Source organism: Schistocerca nitens, chromosome 5, assembly GCF_023898315.1.
Source record: "Schistocerca nitens isolate TAMUIC-IGC-003100 chromosome 5, iqSchNite1.1, whole genome shotgun sequence".
Taxonomy (NCBI): domain Eukaryota; kingdom Metazoa; phylum Arthropoda; class Insecta; order Orthoptera; family Acrididae; genus Schistocerca; species Schistocerca nitens.
Genome location: NC_064618.1, coordinates 705,551,278 through 705,573,349, shown reverse-complemented (window position 1 = coordinate 705,573,349; position 22,072 = coordinate 705,551,278). Strand labels below are relative to the sequence as shown.

At 43.8% G+C, this 22,072-nt stretch overlaps 1 protein-coding gene across 1 annotated transcript in view; it reads left to right on the top strand.

Moving 5' to 3' along the window:
- The first annotated feature begins 5,810 nt into the window (after positions 1-5,810).
- LOC126259503 (uncharacterized) overlaps positions 5,811-22,072 on the top strand; it is a 1,382,428-nt gene continuing 1,366,166 nt past the window's right edge. Inside the window, exon 1 of the mRNA XM_049956351.1 lies at positions 5,811-5,938. Within this exon, the coding sequence (XP_049812308.1) occupies positions 5,860-5,938 (79 nt within the window). The 5' untranslated portion in view covers positions 5,811-5,859. The remainder of the gene's footprint in view (positions 5,939-22,072) is intronic.

Below are 22,072 nucleotides of genomic sequence, written 5' to 3'. Positions count from 1 at the left end.
CGGCTGTAGGCTTCAGGCATCGTGGCTCCCCGCCATCAAGGAACTCAATGTGCGGCCGCGGCGTGCGAGCGACATAAACAACGCGCTGCAAGTCACCTCGGTGGACAAAAATATTTTGGGTAGACATTCCCTCTCTCCAGCTCTGTCCGTTTCGCCTTTACCGTAGCCAATGATGACGGCCAACCAAGAGCAGTAGGAGGAATTTCAACCAATAACCCATCTCCAGCGTTATTGTGGAATAGTGCCTTTCTATCCAATCACGATGGGCCACCATTAGTATCCACAGGAGTTTAGCCAACACCACCACTTCTTCTGCATTAGTGCGGGAATATTAACCTATGACTGGGGCCCACCAACAGTAGCCACTAGAACGTTAACCAATACTCCCGCTTCTCCAGGACAAACGCGGGAATCTCCCCTTTATAAGAGAACGCGACACCAGTCTCTCACAGTGTTCTAGCAATAGTGGACACTGGAACATGCTGAAGAAGATCTCAGCAGAGGGATATAAACGTTTATTATTTTGGAGGAAATATGACGCGGCCTAACAAACCAGAAGATTTTATTCATCATTTTGATTTGCAGCCCCTTGTATTGTCCGTGTTTGCAGTTAAAATTGTGGGATGTGAGGTCCGCCAGTTATGCAAAACACCGTTTTTCTCGGTACCCAAACATGTTTCGGCACCACTGTGCCATCACCAGTGGGTTTTGATTTTTATTTATTCTGCAATGTGAACATTTTTGTTATATGATTATCAAATTATGTGCATTTTTAGTTCGAACAACAGATCGTTTCTATTTGTAAATACCTTTACATTTGGTGTGCATAAATTTTCTGGATCACTTTTGTGTTAATTACTACATGTAGCTTGTCATCTGCAACCAAACGATGTTGATGAGAAAGTTTCTTGCTGGGAGTTAACCTATGTTCTAGAATGTAATTTAGTTTTCGCAATGTTTTCACGCCTATTTTTGTTTTTACTTCAGTTTTCGTGTGGCAAGCACTTCCATTCTCCGCATCATGCTGAGGTGTTGTGCTGCAGACGTAACTATAACAAGCGTTTTCCACAAATAACGTAGTAAAACACTTTTCACTTCACCAGAACACAGTGTGATTGCGGTGTGTAGTGTGTCTCAGCCCACTTGTTCACCAGAGAGTTCGGCGCCAAATTTGAATTTTGTTTGCATTCTATCTTTGTGTGTGTGTGTGTGTGTGTGTGTGTGTGTGTGTCTGTGTGTGTGTGAGTGTGTGGTGCTGTTTTTATTTGTAAAGTTCCTTTATTGTGTTAAATAGTGTGCCCTTGTAGAGTATAGTGTATTCGTTTAAGACCTGTTTTCCATCTGATATTGTCTTCTGTATATGGAAGTTTCCCTCAATGGTCAGTTTGCTGTATCGGCTGTGGCTGGGTTTTAGTGTTCTTAAGTCTGTTTCTATTGTGGTTGGATGGTGATTGTTGGCTACAAGGTGGTCACCAAATGTTGCTTTTTAAAGCTCTGAGATGTTCTGAGTATCTACATCTACATCCATACTCCGCAAGCCACCTGACGGTGAGTGGCGGAGGGTACCTTGAGTACCTCTCCCTTCTATTCCAGTCTCGTATTGTTCGTGGAAAGAAGGATTGTCGGTATGCCTCTGTGTGGGCTCTAATCTCTCTGATTTTATTGTCATGGTCTCTTCGCGAGATACACGTAGGAGAGTGCAATATACTGCTTTATTCCTCGGTGAAGGTATGTTCTCGAAACTTCAACAAAAGCCCGTACCGAGCTACTGAGCGTCTCTCCTGCGGAGTTTTCCACTGGAGTTTATCTATCATCTCCGTAACGCTTCGCGATTACTACATGATCCTGTAACGAAGCGCGCTGCTCTCCGTTGGATCTTCTCTATCTCTTCTGTCAACCCTATCCGGTACGGATCCCACACTGCTGAGCAGTATTCAAGCAGTCGGCGAACAAGTGTACTGTAACCTACTTCCTTTGTTTTCGGATTGCATTTCCTTAGGATTCTTTCAATGAATCTGTCTGGCATCTGCTTTACCGACGATCAACTTTATATGATCATTCCATTTTAAAACACTCCTAATGAGTACTCCAAGACAATTTATGGAATTAACTGCTTCCGGTTGCTGACCTGCTGTAATGTAGCTAAATGATAAGGGATCTTTCTTTCTATGTATTCGCAGCACATTACACTTGTCTACATTGAAATTCAATTGCCATTCCCTGCACCATGCGTCAATTCGCTGCAGATCCTCCTGCGTTTGAGTACAATTTTCTATTGTTACAACCTCTCGATATACCACAGCATCATCCACAAAAAGCCTCAGTGAACTTCCGATGTCATCCACAACGTCATTTATGTATATTGTGAATAGCAACGGTCCTACGACACTCCCCTGCGGCACACCTGAAATCACTCTTACAATCTTGTTTTGAAGCTTCTGCATGTTTGTCCTGTGTACAATGACTGGCAAGTGTTGCATGTGAGTTCATATATTCCTGCTCAGTTAAATATATCCACGAGTGTGTTTTGTGTTCTGATCTTTTTCTGCGTAGTGTTAGCCGTTCTGTATCCTATTCGGAGTCCCCGTTCCTTTTATATGTTGCCTATACTGTGAACAATTTTGTTATCATTTATCAAAAACGTTCACATTGCAGAATAAATAGAAACGAAAACCCACTGATGATGGCACAGTGGTGCCGAAACATGTGTGGGTACTGAGACAAACGGTGTTTTGCATAACTGGCGGACCTCACATCCTACATAAGATTTTAGCTTTTGTGACAACGGCCACGAAAGCCTGCAGAGTTACATATAACTAATTTTGTCTTCGATTATGTACAAGTGGTGTGGTGTCACCTGCCTTAACAGTTGCATACCTATTGGGGGAGGGGGGGTCAGTAACTGACCCCAACGAAGTTTTTAGGCTAAAACTCCTGTCGTGTTCAGTAGTTTATTTAATAAATTCATGACATTTATCGTAATTATAATTGCTACAATCGACAATAAGAACAGCTTTTGCTTTACACTCATTGTTCAGTTATAGCGATTATTATAACTGAAGGAGTAGCAGGTCAACAATCACCACTAGCAGTCAACCAGTAAACAGTGTCGTGAGTGGAAGGTAATATCTTTGTGGCATTTGACAGAATGTACAAGAAGATGAAATTGACACATGACGAAATTAGAAATTTGCTTGAGAGTTCAGACAATGAAGTTAGTGGTGAACTGTTCGAAAGCTCAATTAGTGAAACTGAAGATGTAGTCATGAAAATTCCAGATCAAGTAGTTTCTGACAGCAGCGAGTTGGATGAAAGTGAAGAGGGTAAGTATTGATTTTTATTACTTTTTGCAGATATTTTGGAGTATATTAGGATGTGTGTCTCGGTTGAGTGCTTAGTTTGCTAGTGTTCGGTTCTGTTTTCATATTTTTATAGATATTCAACCAACAAGAAGACGACCCAGGCCGAAAGCACAAATTGATCAACTTGAAAAAGACATGGTGGCCCCGTCAAGTGTGATATGGAAGAGAAGCCCTTACGTAAATCAAAGGAGGAGGTCTGTTGCTAACGTAATGAGAACCCCGAAAAGAACTAAGCCAGGGATAAAACCTGATACACCAGGTAAAGCTTTTCTCATTTACTTCGATGATAACATCCTGGACAACATTTTGATGTGTACCAATCAAAAGTTTGTAAATCTTAGAGAATCATGTGAAGATATTTTCATAAAAAAATCGAAAGCGCTTGAAAGAGAAGAAATTGTGTGAGCAATTGGAATTCTATTGAACTGTGGAGTCCATATACAGAACAAGGACAGTTTATGTGATACATTTAGTAAAGAAAACTTTCAGATGTACCGAGCTTCATTTTCTGCGCATAGACTGAGGCTCTTACTGCAGTGCTTGCGTTTTGATGACGCTCTAACTCGAGCAGCTACACAAATTTGCTCATATCAGGGATATATGGAACATGATAGCTAGTAAATTTCCCGAGTTTTATAATCCTAGTGAGTCAGTCACAGTGGATGAAGAACTTGTGACTTTCCATGGGCGATGCCTATTCACGCTATATATCCCAACAAAACCAGGAAAATATGGAATAGAGGTGAACCTGTTATGTGATTCAGATACGAAATACTGCTTCGCTGCGGATCCCAACGCTGGAAAGCACGATAATGAGAAGAACCATAACAGTGGCCCTGAAATAGTTAGAAGATTGATTGAAATGTCTAACTTGATACAATCTGGAAGAAATGTTACCATGGACAGAAAGTTCGCTACCGTTTCACTCGCATCTGATCTTTTGAAAGAGAAAATAACTAGAGTTGGTACTATTGGAAGTGACAAACGCAATGTTCCTACAGAACTCCGTCCTGTTTCTCTAAAAAATGCTACACCGGGAACAATCCTATTTGCCTTTAGTGCAGATGTCGATTTAGTCAGTTACGTGCCTACGAAAGGAAAGGTTGTTACAGTATTGCCAACCCAACATCATGATATGTATGTGACGGAAGAAGCCAGACATCATTCTATTCTACAATTGTACAAAGTCAGGAGTGGATACATTCGATTAGTGTGTAAGAACTTTCAGCTGCCGTCGAGCAACGCGTCGATGCCCAATGGCGGTGTTTTTCAACTTGTTTGACATTGCAGCATACAATTCATATGTTGTGTTTCAAGATACACATAAGGAATTGATAAAGAATTACCCGACAAAGAGTTCTGGAAGAAAGAAGTACCTGAAAGATCTTCCTCGTGAACTTCGTGATCTCAACATGAAAAGACGCGCTCAAAATGCTGTAGGGCTACACTCAAAATACACTACAGCATTCTCAACTTTAGGGTATGAGTGTAATCAAAATCAAGGTGTTGCGAGTAGAGGAAACAACGTTACGAAGCCGCGACGGAAAGTAGCAGGTGCAGCTGTGCATAATCTAACAAAGAAAGGACGCTGTTACTTATGCGCCAAAGCAAAGACCGTAAGTACATGAAGGCTTGCACTTCTTGCAGGAAGTATATCTGCCCTGCACACACCTAGAAAGAAGTAGTTCGTATTGCAGAGTGTTCTGAATGTGAATTGAGCAATCCTTGTAATTATGAAATTAATAGAAATAGAAGTAAAAAAACTATTTATTTTTTACTCAGAATGTCCCAGAAACCCTTTCCCAGTAATAATAATCAACATTTTAATCTTCTAATCTGCCAAAATTAGTGTGATGGTTGTGGTGTCAGTCACTGACCCCTTCCATTGGCGTTGGCCAGTGCAACATACAGCATAGGTTGTTGTTGTTGTTGTTGTTGTGGTCTTCAGTCCTGAGACTGGTTTGATGCAGGTCTCCATGGTACTCTATCCTGTACAAGCTTCTTCATCTCCCAGTACCTAGTGCAACCTACATCCTTCTGAATCTGTTTAGTGTATCCATCTCTTGGTCTCCCTCTACGATTTTTACCCTGCACATGTTTGGGTACTGAGAAAAACGGTGTTTTGCATAATTGGCGGACCTCACTTTCAACAGAAGATTTGTTTTCAAATATGTACAAGTGGTGTGGCGTCACCTGCATTCAGCATGTTGGACTAGTGCCGGTTGCTTTCGGCCACCTCGGACTAGGCGGCAGGAACAGGTGGTTCGCGGCGGCTGTACCGCGGGCCGGCCTACCCCGCCGCTGCGGCGCTGGCTCCGCCACGTGGCTCGGCCGGTGCGCCGGCGCCGGCGTCGCGGCGCGCTCGTCGCCAGTCGCGCTCAGTCGGCGCGGAGATGCGGCGGCGGTGGCCGGCAGCCGCGACTTCCAGCCCCCGCTGGACGGCCGAATCGCGCGAGTGCTTCCCGTCCGCGTCACTCCGGCACCAGCAGCCGCCAGCATGAGGCGCAGCCCGCGAGTCGTTGCCGGGCCGACGCGCTCCGCACTGTGCGTCGCCGTCGTCGCGGCGGTCCTGCTCGGTGAGTGAGTGTCAGTGTGTCAGGGGGAGGCGACCCTGGAAACAGGTGGCGCTCACCAGGGATTCGACCTTCCGTCAACCTCTAACTTGTCTCTGCCCTAACCTTCCACAGTGCACAGGTGGCATGCTCTGTCTGGCTCTCGCTATGCATTGAGTACGAAACATTGTATCAGCCTTCGAGGAAGTGTACAGGATGCTTGAACGCCATATGTCCCTCATATGGCCCCTATATTAAGAGTTTCGGAATTATCCCTCTGTGTCTTGTCTGTTCCGACATTCTTCCTTGCATTGTAATGTCCCACTTTTTTAAGAACGCTGTACTGATTCTGATGGTTACCGATGTTTGCGTTTGTGAACTACTTGCACAACCGGAAATGAACTGTTCGATTTTAAAATTGAGCTGTAATGCTGAAATCACCAATGAAAACAAACATATTTGACAGTTGCACTTTGGACTTCTTCCCCTTATACAACGAAGGTCGCAGCTGCGGCAGAGCATTCCATTAGAACCTGAGAAAGCTTCAAACTACGAATCAATCGGCGGCCTTTTCGCTGACTGAAACCTGTAGTTTCTATATATGACTTAACGTACAATGCGCAAAATATAGTCTGCGCTGTATTTCTTAGAATACTGTAGAATTTTAAGTAGTTCAACGTAACACGTCTATCAGGCATAGTAGATTCCAGTAACAACAGGTGAAGTAATTACCGGTTTCGCGCTAAGATTTTTGAGCTTTCTTTTCTGCATTGTCGGTATTATTTTGCAAAGAATCATTGCGGAACGTGTGCTCCAGTTTGAGAACCAGTATAGTAAATAGCAGACCCTGTGAATTTCATTAAAACATGGCTTTTTTGAGGATATTCTCGCTGTTATCGATGTAAAATATGATCTAATACATTTTCTTACTGTGAAACTTGCCGATTCCTTGCAAATATAAAGCAGTTGTATTATCAATGTTCTGATAAAACAATACTTTCTCCAGTCTTTAAGAGTTTAGTTAATTCCAGATGAAATATGTTTCACAACCGTTTTCAGGTGTATTTCTTTCTGACTTCACTAGTATTCTTGCTACCCCATTGACAATGACGTACTCCTTTGCTGAAGTGACCTACCTGGAAGATATCTTCATTAATTAAATTACAGGTTCTTCTTTAATCGACATTTCTGCATTTAGCGAAACAAAAAGATTAATCAAAATTTTGTGTAACTTATTCCTCTGCAGATAGGGCACAGCTGTAGTGACTATTTTGTCGTGACGTCCCCACATAACACCACTAAATTGTTCTGTGAGAGGAAAGCAGAGTGCTGGTTTCTAACCTGCTTCTGAAGCACCTGCTATTTGTTCTCTGATACCGCAGAACTTGTATTCCTTTTTTTGATCTATTGTATTTCCTGTCTTTCAGATTAAATAAGTTTGTCGCAAATGTTATTCACTTCGTGGATTCTTTTCTGTAACACTTTCTGAGCAATAGTTTTATACCATTACAATCCAGTCCTTGAAATAGCTTGGTAAACATATATAAGACTCAAACAGAACACAAGATTGTGAACGTTATTCTCAGTTTTTTTTTTGTGTGTGTGAAGTTATTCTCAGTGTTAACGATGTAAGAAGTGGAACACGTTCCTCTGATGGATGTTTCGGCTTTAACTTGATAAAGTTTCGGTTCTCTCGCAGTTATCTGAGATGTATAGTAAATATCGTGAGTGTTGTAAGCTCTCCCACAAGTCAAAGATTGTGTCAAAGGACACTTGCAGCGCTTACTGCTAGTAATATCGTGTATGTCATAAAATATGGGATTTTTATACGATATTAACCTGTAAAGTCTATTAGAGTGACCCACCGGCGATTGTTTCCACACTTACACAGGCATGTCTGGAAAGCGATACATAAATAATGATTAGTTTTTATGAAAGTACGTATACACTTTATGAATGGTTGAATAAATTTTTATGTTAGTACAGACAAGGCGATTGATATCCCATGCGGAACAGTCTTTAGCAGTTGCCAACTCTCGTTGATTTGCTTACCTAGATTCATTGTTATTCCGCTCTTCTTTTACTGAATTTCGTAGGCCGAAGCGAAGTTACTAACTCTTAATCTTCCTTCCGAATAAAGTTACCGACAATTTTACTTTTTCTGTCGATGGGACACTACGTTCAGTGGTGTACCGTGATTTTAAGCCCATAATCTCATTCTTTTTCGTAGAACAGGTGTCACTTTGTCACTTATGTGTTGCAACTGGTCGATTACCTTACGGAAATTTCAGAATAAAATAATGCTCCCGTTCCCAGTTCGAAACTCAATATTGGGTTACCGGAGCAAGTCAATATTATTTGAGATTTCCTTCTCTGGTGCACTCTAATAGATTTTCTTTAACATTTCGTGGAATACAGTGGAGTCACTTGGCATGTGCACGACGATAATCGCAAAATAATGATTTGTGTCACTCATTTTACTGGTTTCTTTCCCGTGAACGTTCCCTTTGTTCGAGTAGGTTCCTGCTTTGTCTCGGCGGAGGACTGCACAGATTGAGACATTAATCATTCTTTATATCAAAGAGCGGCGTTTGCTGCCAGTGGTAAAAATAGAAATTCTCCGCTTCAGACGTAGCATTTGATTTAGAACTGATAACATGACAATCATGAATTCGTAATCTTGCTTGATGCCTAGCGTCCTTGTGTTATTGGCTGTGTGTGTGTCAGAGAGAGAGAGAGAGAGAGAGAGAGAGAGAGAGAGAGAGAGAGAGAAAGAGAAATAGGGGCAGGTCGCTAGTATTGACTGCAAGCATGAAATATTTATGACTGACTTCCTCCAGAAAAGAAATTTTGTCGAAAGTTAGAAGCAAAAATTTAATTGTATTGTGGCCTCTGTAATTTGATGTTTCGAATATGGAACGCAGTACGTCATTTCCTCCACACTGACCCATCAAGGAGCTAGATACCAACCAAAGGATCACATTTAATAACTGCAGGATGCAGAAAACAGGATCAGACATAGCATCAGTTACGCTTTCGTGAGTCTTGGTGTATTTATGGCAAATGACAACATATTCTCTCTATGACTATGTACCCCAAAGGACAAGTAAGTAAGAAATGCTCTCTTTCTTATCTTAGCTGTAGATTTTGAACTCTCGGTTCAACACTAAAGTGAAAACAGATCAAGTCAAAGTTTTACAAGAAATACTTCTCCCCCACTAGTTTTCAGGTGCTCTCGTTTTTATTTTTGTGATTTATCGCATGCTTAATAGAAAAATTAAACAAAATTTTCACCGTAAAAGATTTCATGACATAAAACTAGACACAACGCTGATGATGAAACATAAAAAAGTCTAGAAAATGTTCCCATGTCTTTGACGACGCCAGTTGATGCTACGGGTATACTTAAATTACTTAATCTGACGGTAATAACCTGCTTTATTGAGTCTGGCTATATCTGAAGTCTCTCTCTCTGGACTTTTGCTATCTCAGTAATTAATATGTTTTTAGTAAAGAAAAACGTTTATCTCATCCGTCAGTCTGTGTGTTACTTGCTTCTATTACGGGAAGAATGAAATTTTTTCAATAAACTGAACTGTGATGGCTTCCTATCCGTCTGCTGAATTCTGCTTTAATCTAGAGGAAAAGCAGAATTTATTGCAACAATTATAAACAAGCTAAACAGAAAATGAAACATTTTATTTGTTATATTTTACATCATTTGGACCAGTAAAGATAAAAATCATAGCTCTGTTTCAGACTATTTTATACATTTTCTGCTTCATGATGGCTGTTCGGAAGGTAAGGTCCGATTGGGTGTGAGAAGGAAACTACTGTGAAAATCCGATGAAGTTTTGCACGAATGTCCTGCGTAGTGTCTCCAGTACGCCCGTCGATCACATTACGTCGCTTCTTTCAGTTCTAAGTGCATAGTGAACTCTTAAAGATGCCTAGAAAGACGGGTCAACCGCCAAATATGAGGGCCTGATGAGAGATTTCTCCTGATGTCACGCACCCCACATAACATAAGTCAGGCATTCCTTCTTCAAGACAATTCTCGGCCGCACTCTGCGATATTACTTATGTAGGACGTTGTAGGCTGAGCGGACTGGTAAAACAGGACAGGCGGAGAACAGTGACGGAACTAACATCGTACTTTAACACTGAGAAGAGTACAGGTGTGCCTGAACATACAGTATGCCGAAAACTGCTAAAGATGGGCCTCCGCAGCTAACAACTCATACATGTGCCACTATTAACACCATGACACCAGCAATTATGACCGAAATGTGCACGTGGCCGTCGGCTCTGGAGGTGGGCGCAGTGGCAGAGAGTTGCATGGTCTGATGAATTCCGATATCTTCTTCGTCATGGGTCGTCTTCTAGGACAACAATTCCGTGACATCTGTACCGCGGGACAGAGGCAAGCTGGTGGTGGCTCTAATATGCTCTGGAGAACGTTGCTGTGGCCATTCATGTGTCCAGTGCATCTCGTGGAAGGCACCATCACGGCCAAGAAGTATCACAGGTTACAGACCACGTACACCGCTTCAAGACGATTATGTTTCCGAAGGCAGTGGCATTTTTCAGCAAGATAATGTGCCATGACACAAGACTAGGAGTGTGATGCAGCGGTTCGGGGAACACAGTGGCCAATTCCAGTCGCCAGATCTGAATCCGATAGAACACATCTGGGGTGCGATTAAACGTGGCGTGGAATGTCCTCGCCCCACTTATCTGGAATTCAGGAAGTAGTTGACTTGTGTGTGCAGACGTGGTGCCAGCTAATTCCAGCGACCTACCAAGGCCTCATTGCTTCCATGCCAATACGAGTCACCGCTGTTATCCATGCCAAAGGTGGACATACCGGCTTTTGCGTGTTATTGTTGTGGTTTTCAGTCCTGAGACTAGTTTGATGCAGCTCTCCATGCTGCTCTATCCTGTGCAAGCTTCTTCATCTCCCAGTACTTACTGCAACCTACATCCTTCTGAATCTGTTTAGTGTATTCATCTCTTGGTCTCCCACTACCATTTTTACCCTCCCCGCTGCACTCCAATGCTAAATTTGTGATCCCTTGATGCCTCAGAACATGTCCTACCAACCGGTCTCTTCTTCTTGTCAAGCTGTGCCACAAACTCTTCTTCTCCCCAATCCTATTCAATACCTCCTCATTAGTTATGTGATCTACCCATCTCATCTTCAGCATTCTTCTGTAGCACCACATTTCGAAAGCTTCCATTCTCATCTTGTCCAAACTATTTATCGTCCACGTTTCACTTCCATACATGGCTACACTCCATACAAATACGTTCAGAAACGACATCCTGACATTTAAATCTATACTCGATGTCAACAAATTTCTCTTCTTCAGAAACGCTTTCCTTGCCATTGCCAGTCTACATTTTATATCCTCTCTACTTCGACCATCATCAGTTTTTTTTGCTCCCCTTTACTACTTTAAGTGGCTCATTTCCTAAGCTAATTCCCTCAGCATCATCTGACATAATTCGACCACATTCCATTGTCCTCGTTTTGCTTTTGTTGATGTTCATCTTATACCCTCGTTTCAAGACACTCCCCATTCCGTTCAACTGCTCTTCCAAGTCCTTTGCTGTCTCTGACAGAATTACAATGTCATCGGCGAACCTCAAAGTTTTTATTTCTTCTCCATGGATTTTAATACCTACTCCGTGCTTTTCTTTTGTTTCCTTTATTGTTTGCTCAATATACAGAATGAATAACAACGGGGATAGGCTACAACCCTGTCTCACTCCCTTCCCAACCATTTCTTCCCTTTCATACCCCTCGACTCTTATAACTGCCATCTGGTTTCTGTACAAATTGTAAATAGCCTTTCGCTCCCTGTATTTTACCCCTGACACCTTCAGAATTTGAAAGAGAGTATTCCAATCAACATTGTCACAAGCTTTCTCTAGGTCTACAAATGCTAGAAACGTAGGATTAGGTTTGCCTTTCATTAATCTTTTTTCTAAGATAAGTCGTAGGGTCAGTATTGCCTCACGTGTTCCAACATTTCTATGGAAACGAAACTGATCTTCCCCGAGGTCGGCTTCTGTCAGTTTTTCCATTCGTTTGTAAGGAATTCGCGTTAGTATTTTGCAGCTGTGACTTATTAAACTGATAGTTCGGTAATTTCCACATCTGTGAACACCTGATTTCTTTGGGATTGGAATTATTATATTCTTCTTGATGTCTGAGGGTATTTCACCTGTCTCATACATCTTTCTCACCAGATGATAGAGTTTTGTCAGTACTGGCTCTCCCAAGGCCGTCACTAGTTCTAATGGAATATTGTCTACTCCCGGGGCCTTGTTTCGACTCAGGTCTTTCAGTGCTCTGTCAAACTCTTCACGCAATATCGTATCTCCCATTTCATCCTCATCTACATCCTCTTCCATTTCCATAATATTGTCCTCAAGTACATCGCCCTTGTATAGACCCTCTATATACTCCTTCCACCTCTCTGCTTTCCCTTCTTTGCTAAGAACTGGGTTTCCATCTGACCTCTTGATATTCATACAAGAGGCTCTCTTTTCTCCAGAAGTCTCTTTAATTTTCCTGTAGGCAGTATCTATCTTACCCCTAGTGAGATAAGCCTCTACATCCTTACATTTGTCCACTACCCGTCCCTGCTTAGCCATTTTGCACTTCCTGTCGATCTCATTTTTGAGACGTTTGTATTCCTTTTTGCTGCTTCATTTACTGCGTTTTTATATTTTCTCCTTTCATCAATTAAATTCAATATTCCTTTTGTTACCCAAGGGTTTATATTAGCCTTCGTCTTTTTACCTACTTGATCTTCTGCTGCCTTCACTACTTGATCCCACAGAGCTACCCATTCTTCTTCTACTGTATTTCTTTCCCCCATTCCTATCAATTGTTCCCTTATGCTCTCTCTGAAACTCTGTACAGCCTCTGGTTCTTTCAGTTTATCCACGTCCCATCTCCTTAAATTCCCACCATTTTGCAGTTTCTTCAGTTTTAATCTACAGTTTATCACTACAGATTGTGGTCAGAGTCCACATCTATTAAGGGATCTGACATTCCACGCTTCGATCCGTAGAACGCCAGTTTTCCTTCTCCTGATAACGACGTCCTCCTGAGTAGTCCCCGCCCGGAGATCCGAATGGGGGACTATTGTACTTCCGGAATATTTTACCCAAGAGGACGCCATCATCATTTAACCATACAGTAAAGCTGCATGCCCTCGGGATGAATTACGGCCGTAGTTTCACCTTGCTTTCAGCCGTTCGCAGTACCAGCACAGCAAGGCCGTTTTGATTGGTGTTACAAGGCCAGATCAGTCAATCATCCAGACTGTTGCCCCTGTAACTACAGAAAAGGCTGCTGCCTCTCTTCAGGAACCACACGTTTGTCTGGCCTCTCAACAGATACCCCTCCGTTGTGGTTGCACCTACGGTACGGCCATCTGCATCGCTGAGGCACGCAAGCCTCCCCACCAACGACAAGGTCCATGGTTCATGGGGGGGGGGGGGGGCTTTTGGGTAAGTAGTGATAATGTTGTGGCTGATCAGTGTTTATCCCGTTTGGTGGTCATTTCTAAGTAATGTGGATTGAATGAATGTTGTAGACGTATATCCACATTTTATCATCATTCGGTGTTGGAAACTGTCCGTTGAAGCCGGCAAGGATGGCCGAGCGGTTCTAGGCGCTACAGTCTGGAACCACGCGACCGCTACGGTCGCAGGTTCGAATCCTGCCTCCGGTATGGATGTGTGTGATGTGCTTAGGTTAGTTGGGTTTAAGTAGTTCTAAGTTCTAGGGGACTGATGACCTTAGAAGTTAAGTCCCATAGTGCTCAGAGCCATTTGAACCACTGTCCGTTGAATCGCTTAGTTGCACCACCCATCGTTTAACCTAGGAATGACGCATGAAGTGTTACCACTTTCATTCTATTCTTATACGTTTGATCATATCCAGCTTTTTTATTACCATTTGGACATACCATCATGATTTATAAATAGGACATCTTGATTCAAACACATTCACTTATAAGCTTTCTTGTGATTTAAATTTATTTGGTACTTCAGTCTAACATTGTTATGTTATCCTCTCTGTGATCTTATTACGGCTCTATCTCTCTCTCTCTCTCTCTCTCTCTCTGTCTTTTTTTTTCCAGTGGGTGTACTTCTTTTGTTATAACTTCTCTATCCTTAGAAACAGTTTTTACCGCCGGTGAAAATCCCCGTTGATTGCAGTGTGGGCTTAGGAGATCGGTCATACAGTATGTTCTTTTTGCATAGTGCGACATGTTTCAAATTATAACATTCCTGAGCGGACTGGCCCACCCAGAGTCCCGACCGAAAAGTAACGGGAGACCTTTGGGATTAGTTAGAATGTTATCTTTGGCCCAGACTCTAGCGTGCAACATTACTGCTTTCGGCTACTGAGGATGAAACGGCTGCCATTCCTCCACCTCAGTCACAGCATCCACAGCAGATTTGAAGCCGTTATAAAGGCGGCGAGCTGTGGACACGCACCAAACTAATGTGCATTAAACAGTTTTTGATGTTGCTGAGCAACAGTCATACAATAATTTTGAAATGAACACACCGCCATTTGACTGTATTTTAGTTTATTTAATAATGGCCCAGGTTTTGGCCTTTTATGACTTTTCAAGTGATTGGGTTTACACTATTTATGTACATTCCAGGACATCAAGCTAAAAATTGGCCATAAATTAAGAAAATTATTGGCTCCCACGAAATACCAGATGTAAAATCGCCATCTTGTAAAAAGATCAGTAAATAATAGTGGAAGCACATCATATTTAGTAAAAAAATTATAGCTAATTTTGAACTTTATGCCCATTAATAGCCGTCAGGACACTTCTTATCTAATAGCGTTGATCGAGAGTAGCAAGACCAGTTATATTTTGATGTTCTTTCCCAGTGGCACAATTACAATGATTCCAACCTTGCTCTAATCGTTCAGCGTATTCTGAAAGGATTGGGCAGCTGAGGGTTTCTTTACATCCAGAAAGCCTTCCATGCGGTTACGTGTCCTTCTCTTCTCTGTGGATACATAGCAGAAATGCGGTGCCCGACAAATTTTTCTTCCTTCATGGCACCGGACTCTGGAGTAATATTTGACGACAACATAAAACTGCTACCAATTACACGTGCTTTTCGATATCGATCTCTGTACTTAACATGTATTAGCTTTCTTTGTGAGGTTCAAGTTTTTGCATTTCGGTCCTCTTTTTCTAAATCGTCAGCAGCTTGACTGAATTGCATTGGAAATCAGAAGCAGCTGAAATTCGTAGGTTTTGTGGGGAATATCTTTCGTGGACTAACTGTGCAAAACATAATACATGAGGACTGTGCACCTCAGGTTTTACCCTTTTTACATAAAAGCCTTTTGAGGTAATTGAAGAATTCCAATCGAAGCAAGAGGTCAAAATATGTCGAGTCTGATAACTAGTTTTATTTAAAAGACGATGTTTCAACAACTATTAATTACTTACATCAATGAAGTACATCGATAACTCTCGTAATACTTGGCCTTAACACAATATGATTTCAGATTCGTAATCCTCATACCAAATGGAATAGTTTGATGAAAACAACAACAGCTGCCCGAATGATGTCCGATTTGTCATTTTCGAGTAATTTTTGTTTATGTGTGTTTTCAACAGTGTCATACTATTTTCAGCCCCCTTCAATCAGTACAATTTACGCACGAGCAGGCAATGTGTGAAGGACTCAGAATGTATCAGAGATGTACGGAACTGTCCATATAACTGGCCATCAGCAAAACTTAAAATTGTACGAAATTCAATTTAATCCATTCTTCATCTCTGTATCTAAAAGGTGCACACGGATGAGGCCCATTGCGGGCCTGGGTTGGATTCCTATCACCACCAAGGATTTTCCTTGCTGGGAGGACTGGTACGTAGTGAACTTAGTCTCTTGAGGCCAACTGAGGAGCTAACCGACCGAGTAGTAGAGGTTCCATGCTCAAGAAACCCGACAACCGGCTGGAGAGCGGTGTGCTGACCGCATGCCACCCATAACCCCCCCCCCCCCCCCACGCCTCGCTCCTCCCCCCCCACACACACACCCATGTACGCATCCGGTGACACCACGGGAAGAGGACAATATGGCTGTCGGTCGGGCCCGCCAGAACGCCGATCTTTACCTTACCTTACCTTACCTTATTGTAATTCATAAAACACGAAGTAATGCTAACGCAGAGCTAGTTTGACGCCACGGGACTGGCGTCGCAAGCCATCAGAGTACAATAAGCAACCTGAGATAAAAGTTTTCATTATTGGTACGGTGTAGCAACAAGAAGGTTATTATGACGTTCTTGTGAAGCGAGCAAGCACTTTGACGCCAACCGATGTGCTTATTTTCAGAATGGCGCTGTACAGTTTTTCATTTTGCACGGGTGTGAGAGCTGTTACGAAACGTCCCGGTTGATTAAAATGGTTTGCCGGACTTGAACTCGAATTCGAGACCTTTTCTCTTCTCGGGCAATTCCTCTGCCAACTGAGTTACCCAGGAAGGACTAACAACCAGTCTTCAGCTTCATTTCCGCCAGCACCTGAGCTCCTACCTTCTCAACTTCACGCAATTTCTCCTTTGAAGTTGCAGCCAAGCAGGGGCACAGTGTGCAGCGGTTGGTAAGACAAAATCGAGAGCAGAATAACGTATGATGGATGCTGATGTTAACCAGATTTTATAACATAGTGTTTGAGTGATGTTGTTTCTTGTTTTCAACTTCTTGCCTGTTAGATGTTCTCTGAAAGATAGTTCTGCCAAGTGTTAGGTACTTTTGTGCTATGAGTGAGAATAATGTTTTTTATTCTGTACGGTGAGCTTCCTTCTGGCGAATTTACTCTTTAGGTGGAAGCAGGAAACCTTTTTGGTAGCATTTGACTGGAGTCTCCATTTGCGAAAGTAATTTCCCACTACATTTAGGTCGTCTGTTAGGATTTCTTATCTCTGTTCAATTGAGGTACACCTTGCTGCAAGTATCCAGTTGTCGTCGTAGCCGTACTTCCTTGATATTTTGTTTTCGGCATGTCTGCAATATACAAGCTGAAGACAAGTGGAGCAAGGACCGATCTCAGTGGCAGGCCGTTTTTTAATTTTCTTGAATTCTGTGACTGCTGGGAACAGTTTTCGTTTCTTATTCGTAAAATTAAACAACTCAAACAAAACGGGAAGCCGAGTTACTGTCAGCCCGTACTACCAACGACGACAAAATAAGCACAGCATATGCACTGGAGCTGTGGATTTGGGAGTCTACATTACTAATGGGAACTCGTATTAACAACATTTCAAATAAACATCTACATCTCACAGGTCGCCTAGTGTTAGGTTTCGTAAAATTTCTTATACGCATAACTCGACGCCGCTTATTCCATATATTGCCTCTCGCGTCCGATGTGCTGCATCTCCCTTGCAGGGGTGGCCGTGCGGTTCTAGATGCTACAGTCTGGAGCCGAGCGACCGCTACGGTCGCAGGTTAGAATCCTGCCTCGGGCATGGATGTGTGTGATGTCCTTAGTTAAGTTCTAGGCGACTGATGACCTCAGAAGCTAAGTCGCATAGCGCTCAGAGCCATTTGAACCACTTTTTTGCTGCATCTCTCATATTCATCTCACGCACGTTAAGAATTCACTACTGGTATCTCTTTTCTGGCTGGGGTGACGATCTGAAATTCACAAATGGAGCTTGGATTTGCCCGTTGCAGTGAAAGTCGGTTGTAGGTAGTAACGGAAGAACTACCACAGTAATGTCAGGGAAGACACTCTGACGTTAGCGCGATAGCCGCGGGCTAGCCCCCAGCCCGCCACCAGTAGTGAAGGCTGAACAGTTGACAGTGCTAGCCAGTCGTGCTCGCGAAACAGCACAAAATCCACTAAGCGACCAACGAAAAAAGATCCCGAGATGGGCGCCAACAGGTACCACACCAAGAAGTGGCCGCGGAGTGTTGAGATTTATATCCTGTTTTCTCCGAAATGACTGCCGTTAAAGACGAAAGCAAATAGTACATGAAGTCACCTTAAACGCATCAGTCAACCGCTTTCCATTTTTCTGTTTACTGCGGGAGCTTCCCTCAGTGAAAACAAATCATCGAAATTCACCCAGCCAGAGGTTACGTGCGCAAGTAACCAGCTATCATAAAATTCGGTAACATTCCATCGACCTTAACTGTTTGAATACATTTTGCGGAAATGACTCATCAGCAGTTGCTTCCAAACAGTTCCGTTGCGAAGACCTGTTTAGAGGCTTCGGTATGTAATCTTCAGACGAAGCATTGAATTTTTATGTGAAATCGATAACGATCTGCAGTAACTGATGTCTGCTAGTCTATGATAAAGTACCTTTTCAGGGTCTTCAAGACTTCGTTTAACTTGTACGTATATCAAAGGAGGTGAAAGAAAATGTATCTTTAAGCTATGTACATGCTAAGTTTCGCAGAAAGCATAGCCACTGTTGAACCGCATGCACAAAACATTTGGTAAATCAGGTCAGATAATAATAAGCAAATGTAAGAGCACGGTGGTGCTTTATACAAGAAACAGAGAGTTAGTTACCTCAATAGTACTGAGGCTGCAACAGAAATAATAAAGACACTAAAAAAGTAAATAAAAAAAGATGCACCACGAAGGAGATAAGCAAACCGGTCGCAAGCTGTGGTGTCCACACAGGTACCAACACAAAACGCAAAATAGTAAACTTTGGCGGCTGATGGGTGAATAGGTGACGCTGCAGTGCAATTTCACCGCACAGCTGTCAAGGATGATAAGCAGTGGACATGTCTACACCAGGGCATAAAGTTTTTGCGAATTCCGTTCTGTGTTCTCAGTTGGACTGTAGTCCTGTCTCTCGGACAGGCGCGAGAACGATACATGTAGATTTCAGCATTTGAGAGAGGACGTTTAATTAGGCACAAAGAAACTAATTGGCGTAGTCGGTGAACCACTCGATATTTGAACTGTAGCGATGCCACTATTAGACGATGCTGACAGGAATGGATGAACCATGGACGAACATAGCGTCAAGAAGGAAGCGGGATACCGAGAGAGACGAAACAGCATGATGATGAAGTCCCATACTCCGTAACAGAGCGTAGGCAACAACACCCAGTCATCTCGAGGCACGTGAAAATCCCTGCCCCGCCGGGAATCGAACCCGGGACCCCGTGCTCGGGAAGCGAGAACGGTACCGCGAGACCACGAACTGCGGACACAACATGACTATCGAGCAATGGTGAGACAGGCACCCAGAGTCCCAGATCCACCTTTATTATCGATCCAACGTACAACTGGTGTTTGAGTGACTACAAGGACCGTTAATAGGCAGTTGACAGTAAGGGGGCTAAACTCAAGGCATGACTTGCGCCGACTGCCATTAACTTCTGTACGCCAACAATACGTAAGCAGTGGTGTCGGATACATTCGGCCTGGCATTTCATTGTCTGGAGTAGAATTTTCTTCACTTATGATTCCCACTTCCAACTGAGTCCCAATTACCAGAGAGGACATCTCTGGAGAAGATCCAGACAGAGGTGGGATTTCAATTCGAAAGTCGTCCGCCATACAGCCCGACAACCAGGACTGATGGTCTCAGGTGCCACTTCATTTCGTAACAGGTCCTCTTTGGCTATCATTTGCGGTATATTTATAGCACTGTGGTGGTAAACGATATTCTACGCCCCGTTTTGTCGCCCTTCACGGGAAGCCATCCTGGGCTTACATTTTAGCAATATACACTCCTGGAAATGGAAAAAAGAACACATTGACACCGGTGTGTCAGACCCACCATACTTGCTCCGGACACTGCGAGAGGGCTGTACAAGCAATGATCACACGCACGGCACAGCGGACACACCAGGAACCGCGGTGTTGGCCGTCGAATGGCGCTAGCTGCGCAGCATTTGTGCACCGCCGCCGTCAGTGTCAGCCAGTTTGCCGTGGCATACGGAGCTCCATCGCAGTCTTTAACACTGGTAGCATGCCGCGACAGCGTGGACGTGAACCGTATGTGCAGTTGACGGACTTTGAGCGAGGGCGTATAGTGGGCATGCGGGAGGCCGGGTGGACGTACCGCCGAATTGCTCAACACGTGGGGCGTGAGGTCTCCACAGTACATCGATGTCGTCGCCAGTGGTCGGCGGAAGGTGCACGTGCCCGTCGACCTGGGACCGGACCGCAGCGACGCACGGATGCACGCCAAGACCGTAGGATCCTACGCAGTGCCGTAGGGGACCGCACCGCCACTTCCCAGCAAATTAGGGACACTGTTGCTCCTGGGGTATCGGCGAGGACCATTCGCAACCGTCTCCATGAAGCTGGGCTACGGTCCCGCACACCGTTAGGCCGTCTTCCGCTCACGCCCCAACATCGTGCAGCCCGCCTCCAGTGGTGTCGCGACAGGCGTGAATGGAGGGACGAATGGAGACGTGTCGTCTTCAGCGATGAGAGTCGCTTCTGCCTTGGTCCCAATGATGGTCGTATGCGTGTTTGGCGCCGTGCAGGTGAGCGCCACAATCAGGACTGCATACGACCGAGGCACACAGGGCCAACACCCGGCATCATGGTGTGGGGAGCGATCTCCTACACTGGCCGTACACCACTGGTGATCGTCGAGGGGACACTGAATAGTGCACGGTACATCCAAACTGTCATCGAACCCATCGTTCTACCATTCCTAGACCGGCAAGGGAACTTGCTGTTCCAACAGGACAATGCACGTCCGCATGTATCCCGTGCCACCCAACGTGCTCTAGAAGGTGTAAGTCAACTACCCTGGCCAGCAAGATCTCCGGATCTGCCCCCCATTGAGCATGTTTGGGACTGGATGAAGCGTCGTCTCACGCGGTCTGCACGTCCAGCACGAACGCTGGTCCAACTGAGGCGCCAGGTGGAAATGACATGGCAAGCCGTTCCACAGGACTACATCCAGCATCTCTACGATCGTCTCCATGGGAGAATAGCAGCCTGCATTGCTGCGAAAGGTGGATATACACTGTACTAGTGCCGACATTGTGCATGCTCTGTTGCCTGTGTCTATGTGCCTGTGGTTCTGTCAGTGTGATCATGTGATGTATCTGACCCCAGGAATGTGTCAATAAAGTTTCCCCTTCCTGGGACAATGAATTCACGGTGGTCTTATTTCAATTTCCAGGAGTGTAGTAGCCGCCAGCACACGACGAGAATTTCCTCTGCTTGTCTCCATGCTTCCCAAACGCTGCCTTCGTCATCAAGGTCCGACGACCTTTACGAATTTAGTCATTCTTGCATCTGGCATACGGTCTATATGTTCTTTTTATCCTAACTCGTGTTGTTTTATCCATCAAAGTACCGGGTGATCAAAAATCAGTATAAATTTGAAAACTGGATAAATCAAGGAATAATGTAGGTAGAGAGGTACAAATTGACACACATGCTTGGAATGACATGGGGTTTTATTAGAACAAAAAAAATACAAAAGTTCAAAATATGACCGACAGATGGCGCATCATCTGATCAGAATAGCAATAATTAGCATAACAAAAGTAAGACAAAGCAAAGATGATGTTCTTTACAGCCGGTGTGGCCGTGCGGTTCTATGCGCTTCAGTCTGGAACCGCGTGACCGCTCCGGTCGCAGGTTCGAATCCTGCCTCGGGCATGGATGTGTGTGATGTCCTTAGGTTACTTAGGTTTAAGTAGTTTCAAGTTCTAGGGGACTGATGACCTTAGAAGTTAATTCCCATAGTGCTCAGAGCAATTTGAACCTTTTTTTTTTCTTTTTTGGAAAGGCCCCTGATGGACTCGTTACGACCGGTCGGATCCAATCCACATTCGAAGTCACGGAGATTTCGTGACAGTCTCATTCTGCTGTTACTGCTTTCTATCAGAATACTTTATTCTCTGTCTCTTTTATACCAGTTTTCTGCCTCCCGTGACATTTATAGGTCACGTTATGTAGGGATGTCTGAATAATTTTGATTGGTTACATCTACATCTACATCTACATTTATACTCCGCAAGACACCCAACGGTGTGTGACTGATGGCACTTTACGTGCCACTGTCATTACCTCCCTTTCCTGTTCCAGTCGCATATGGTTCGCGGGAAGAACGACTGCCGGAAAGCCTCCGTGCGCGCTTGAATCT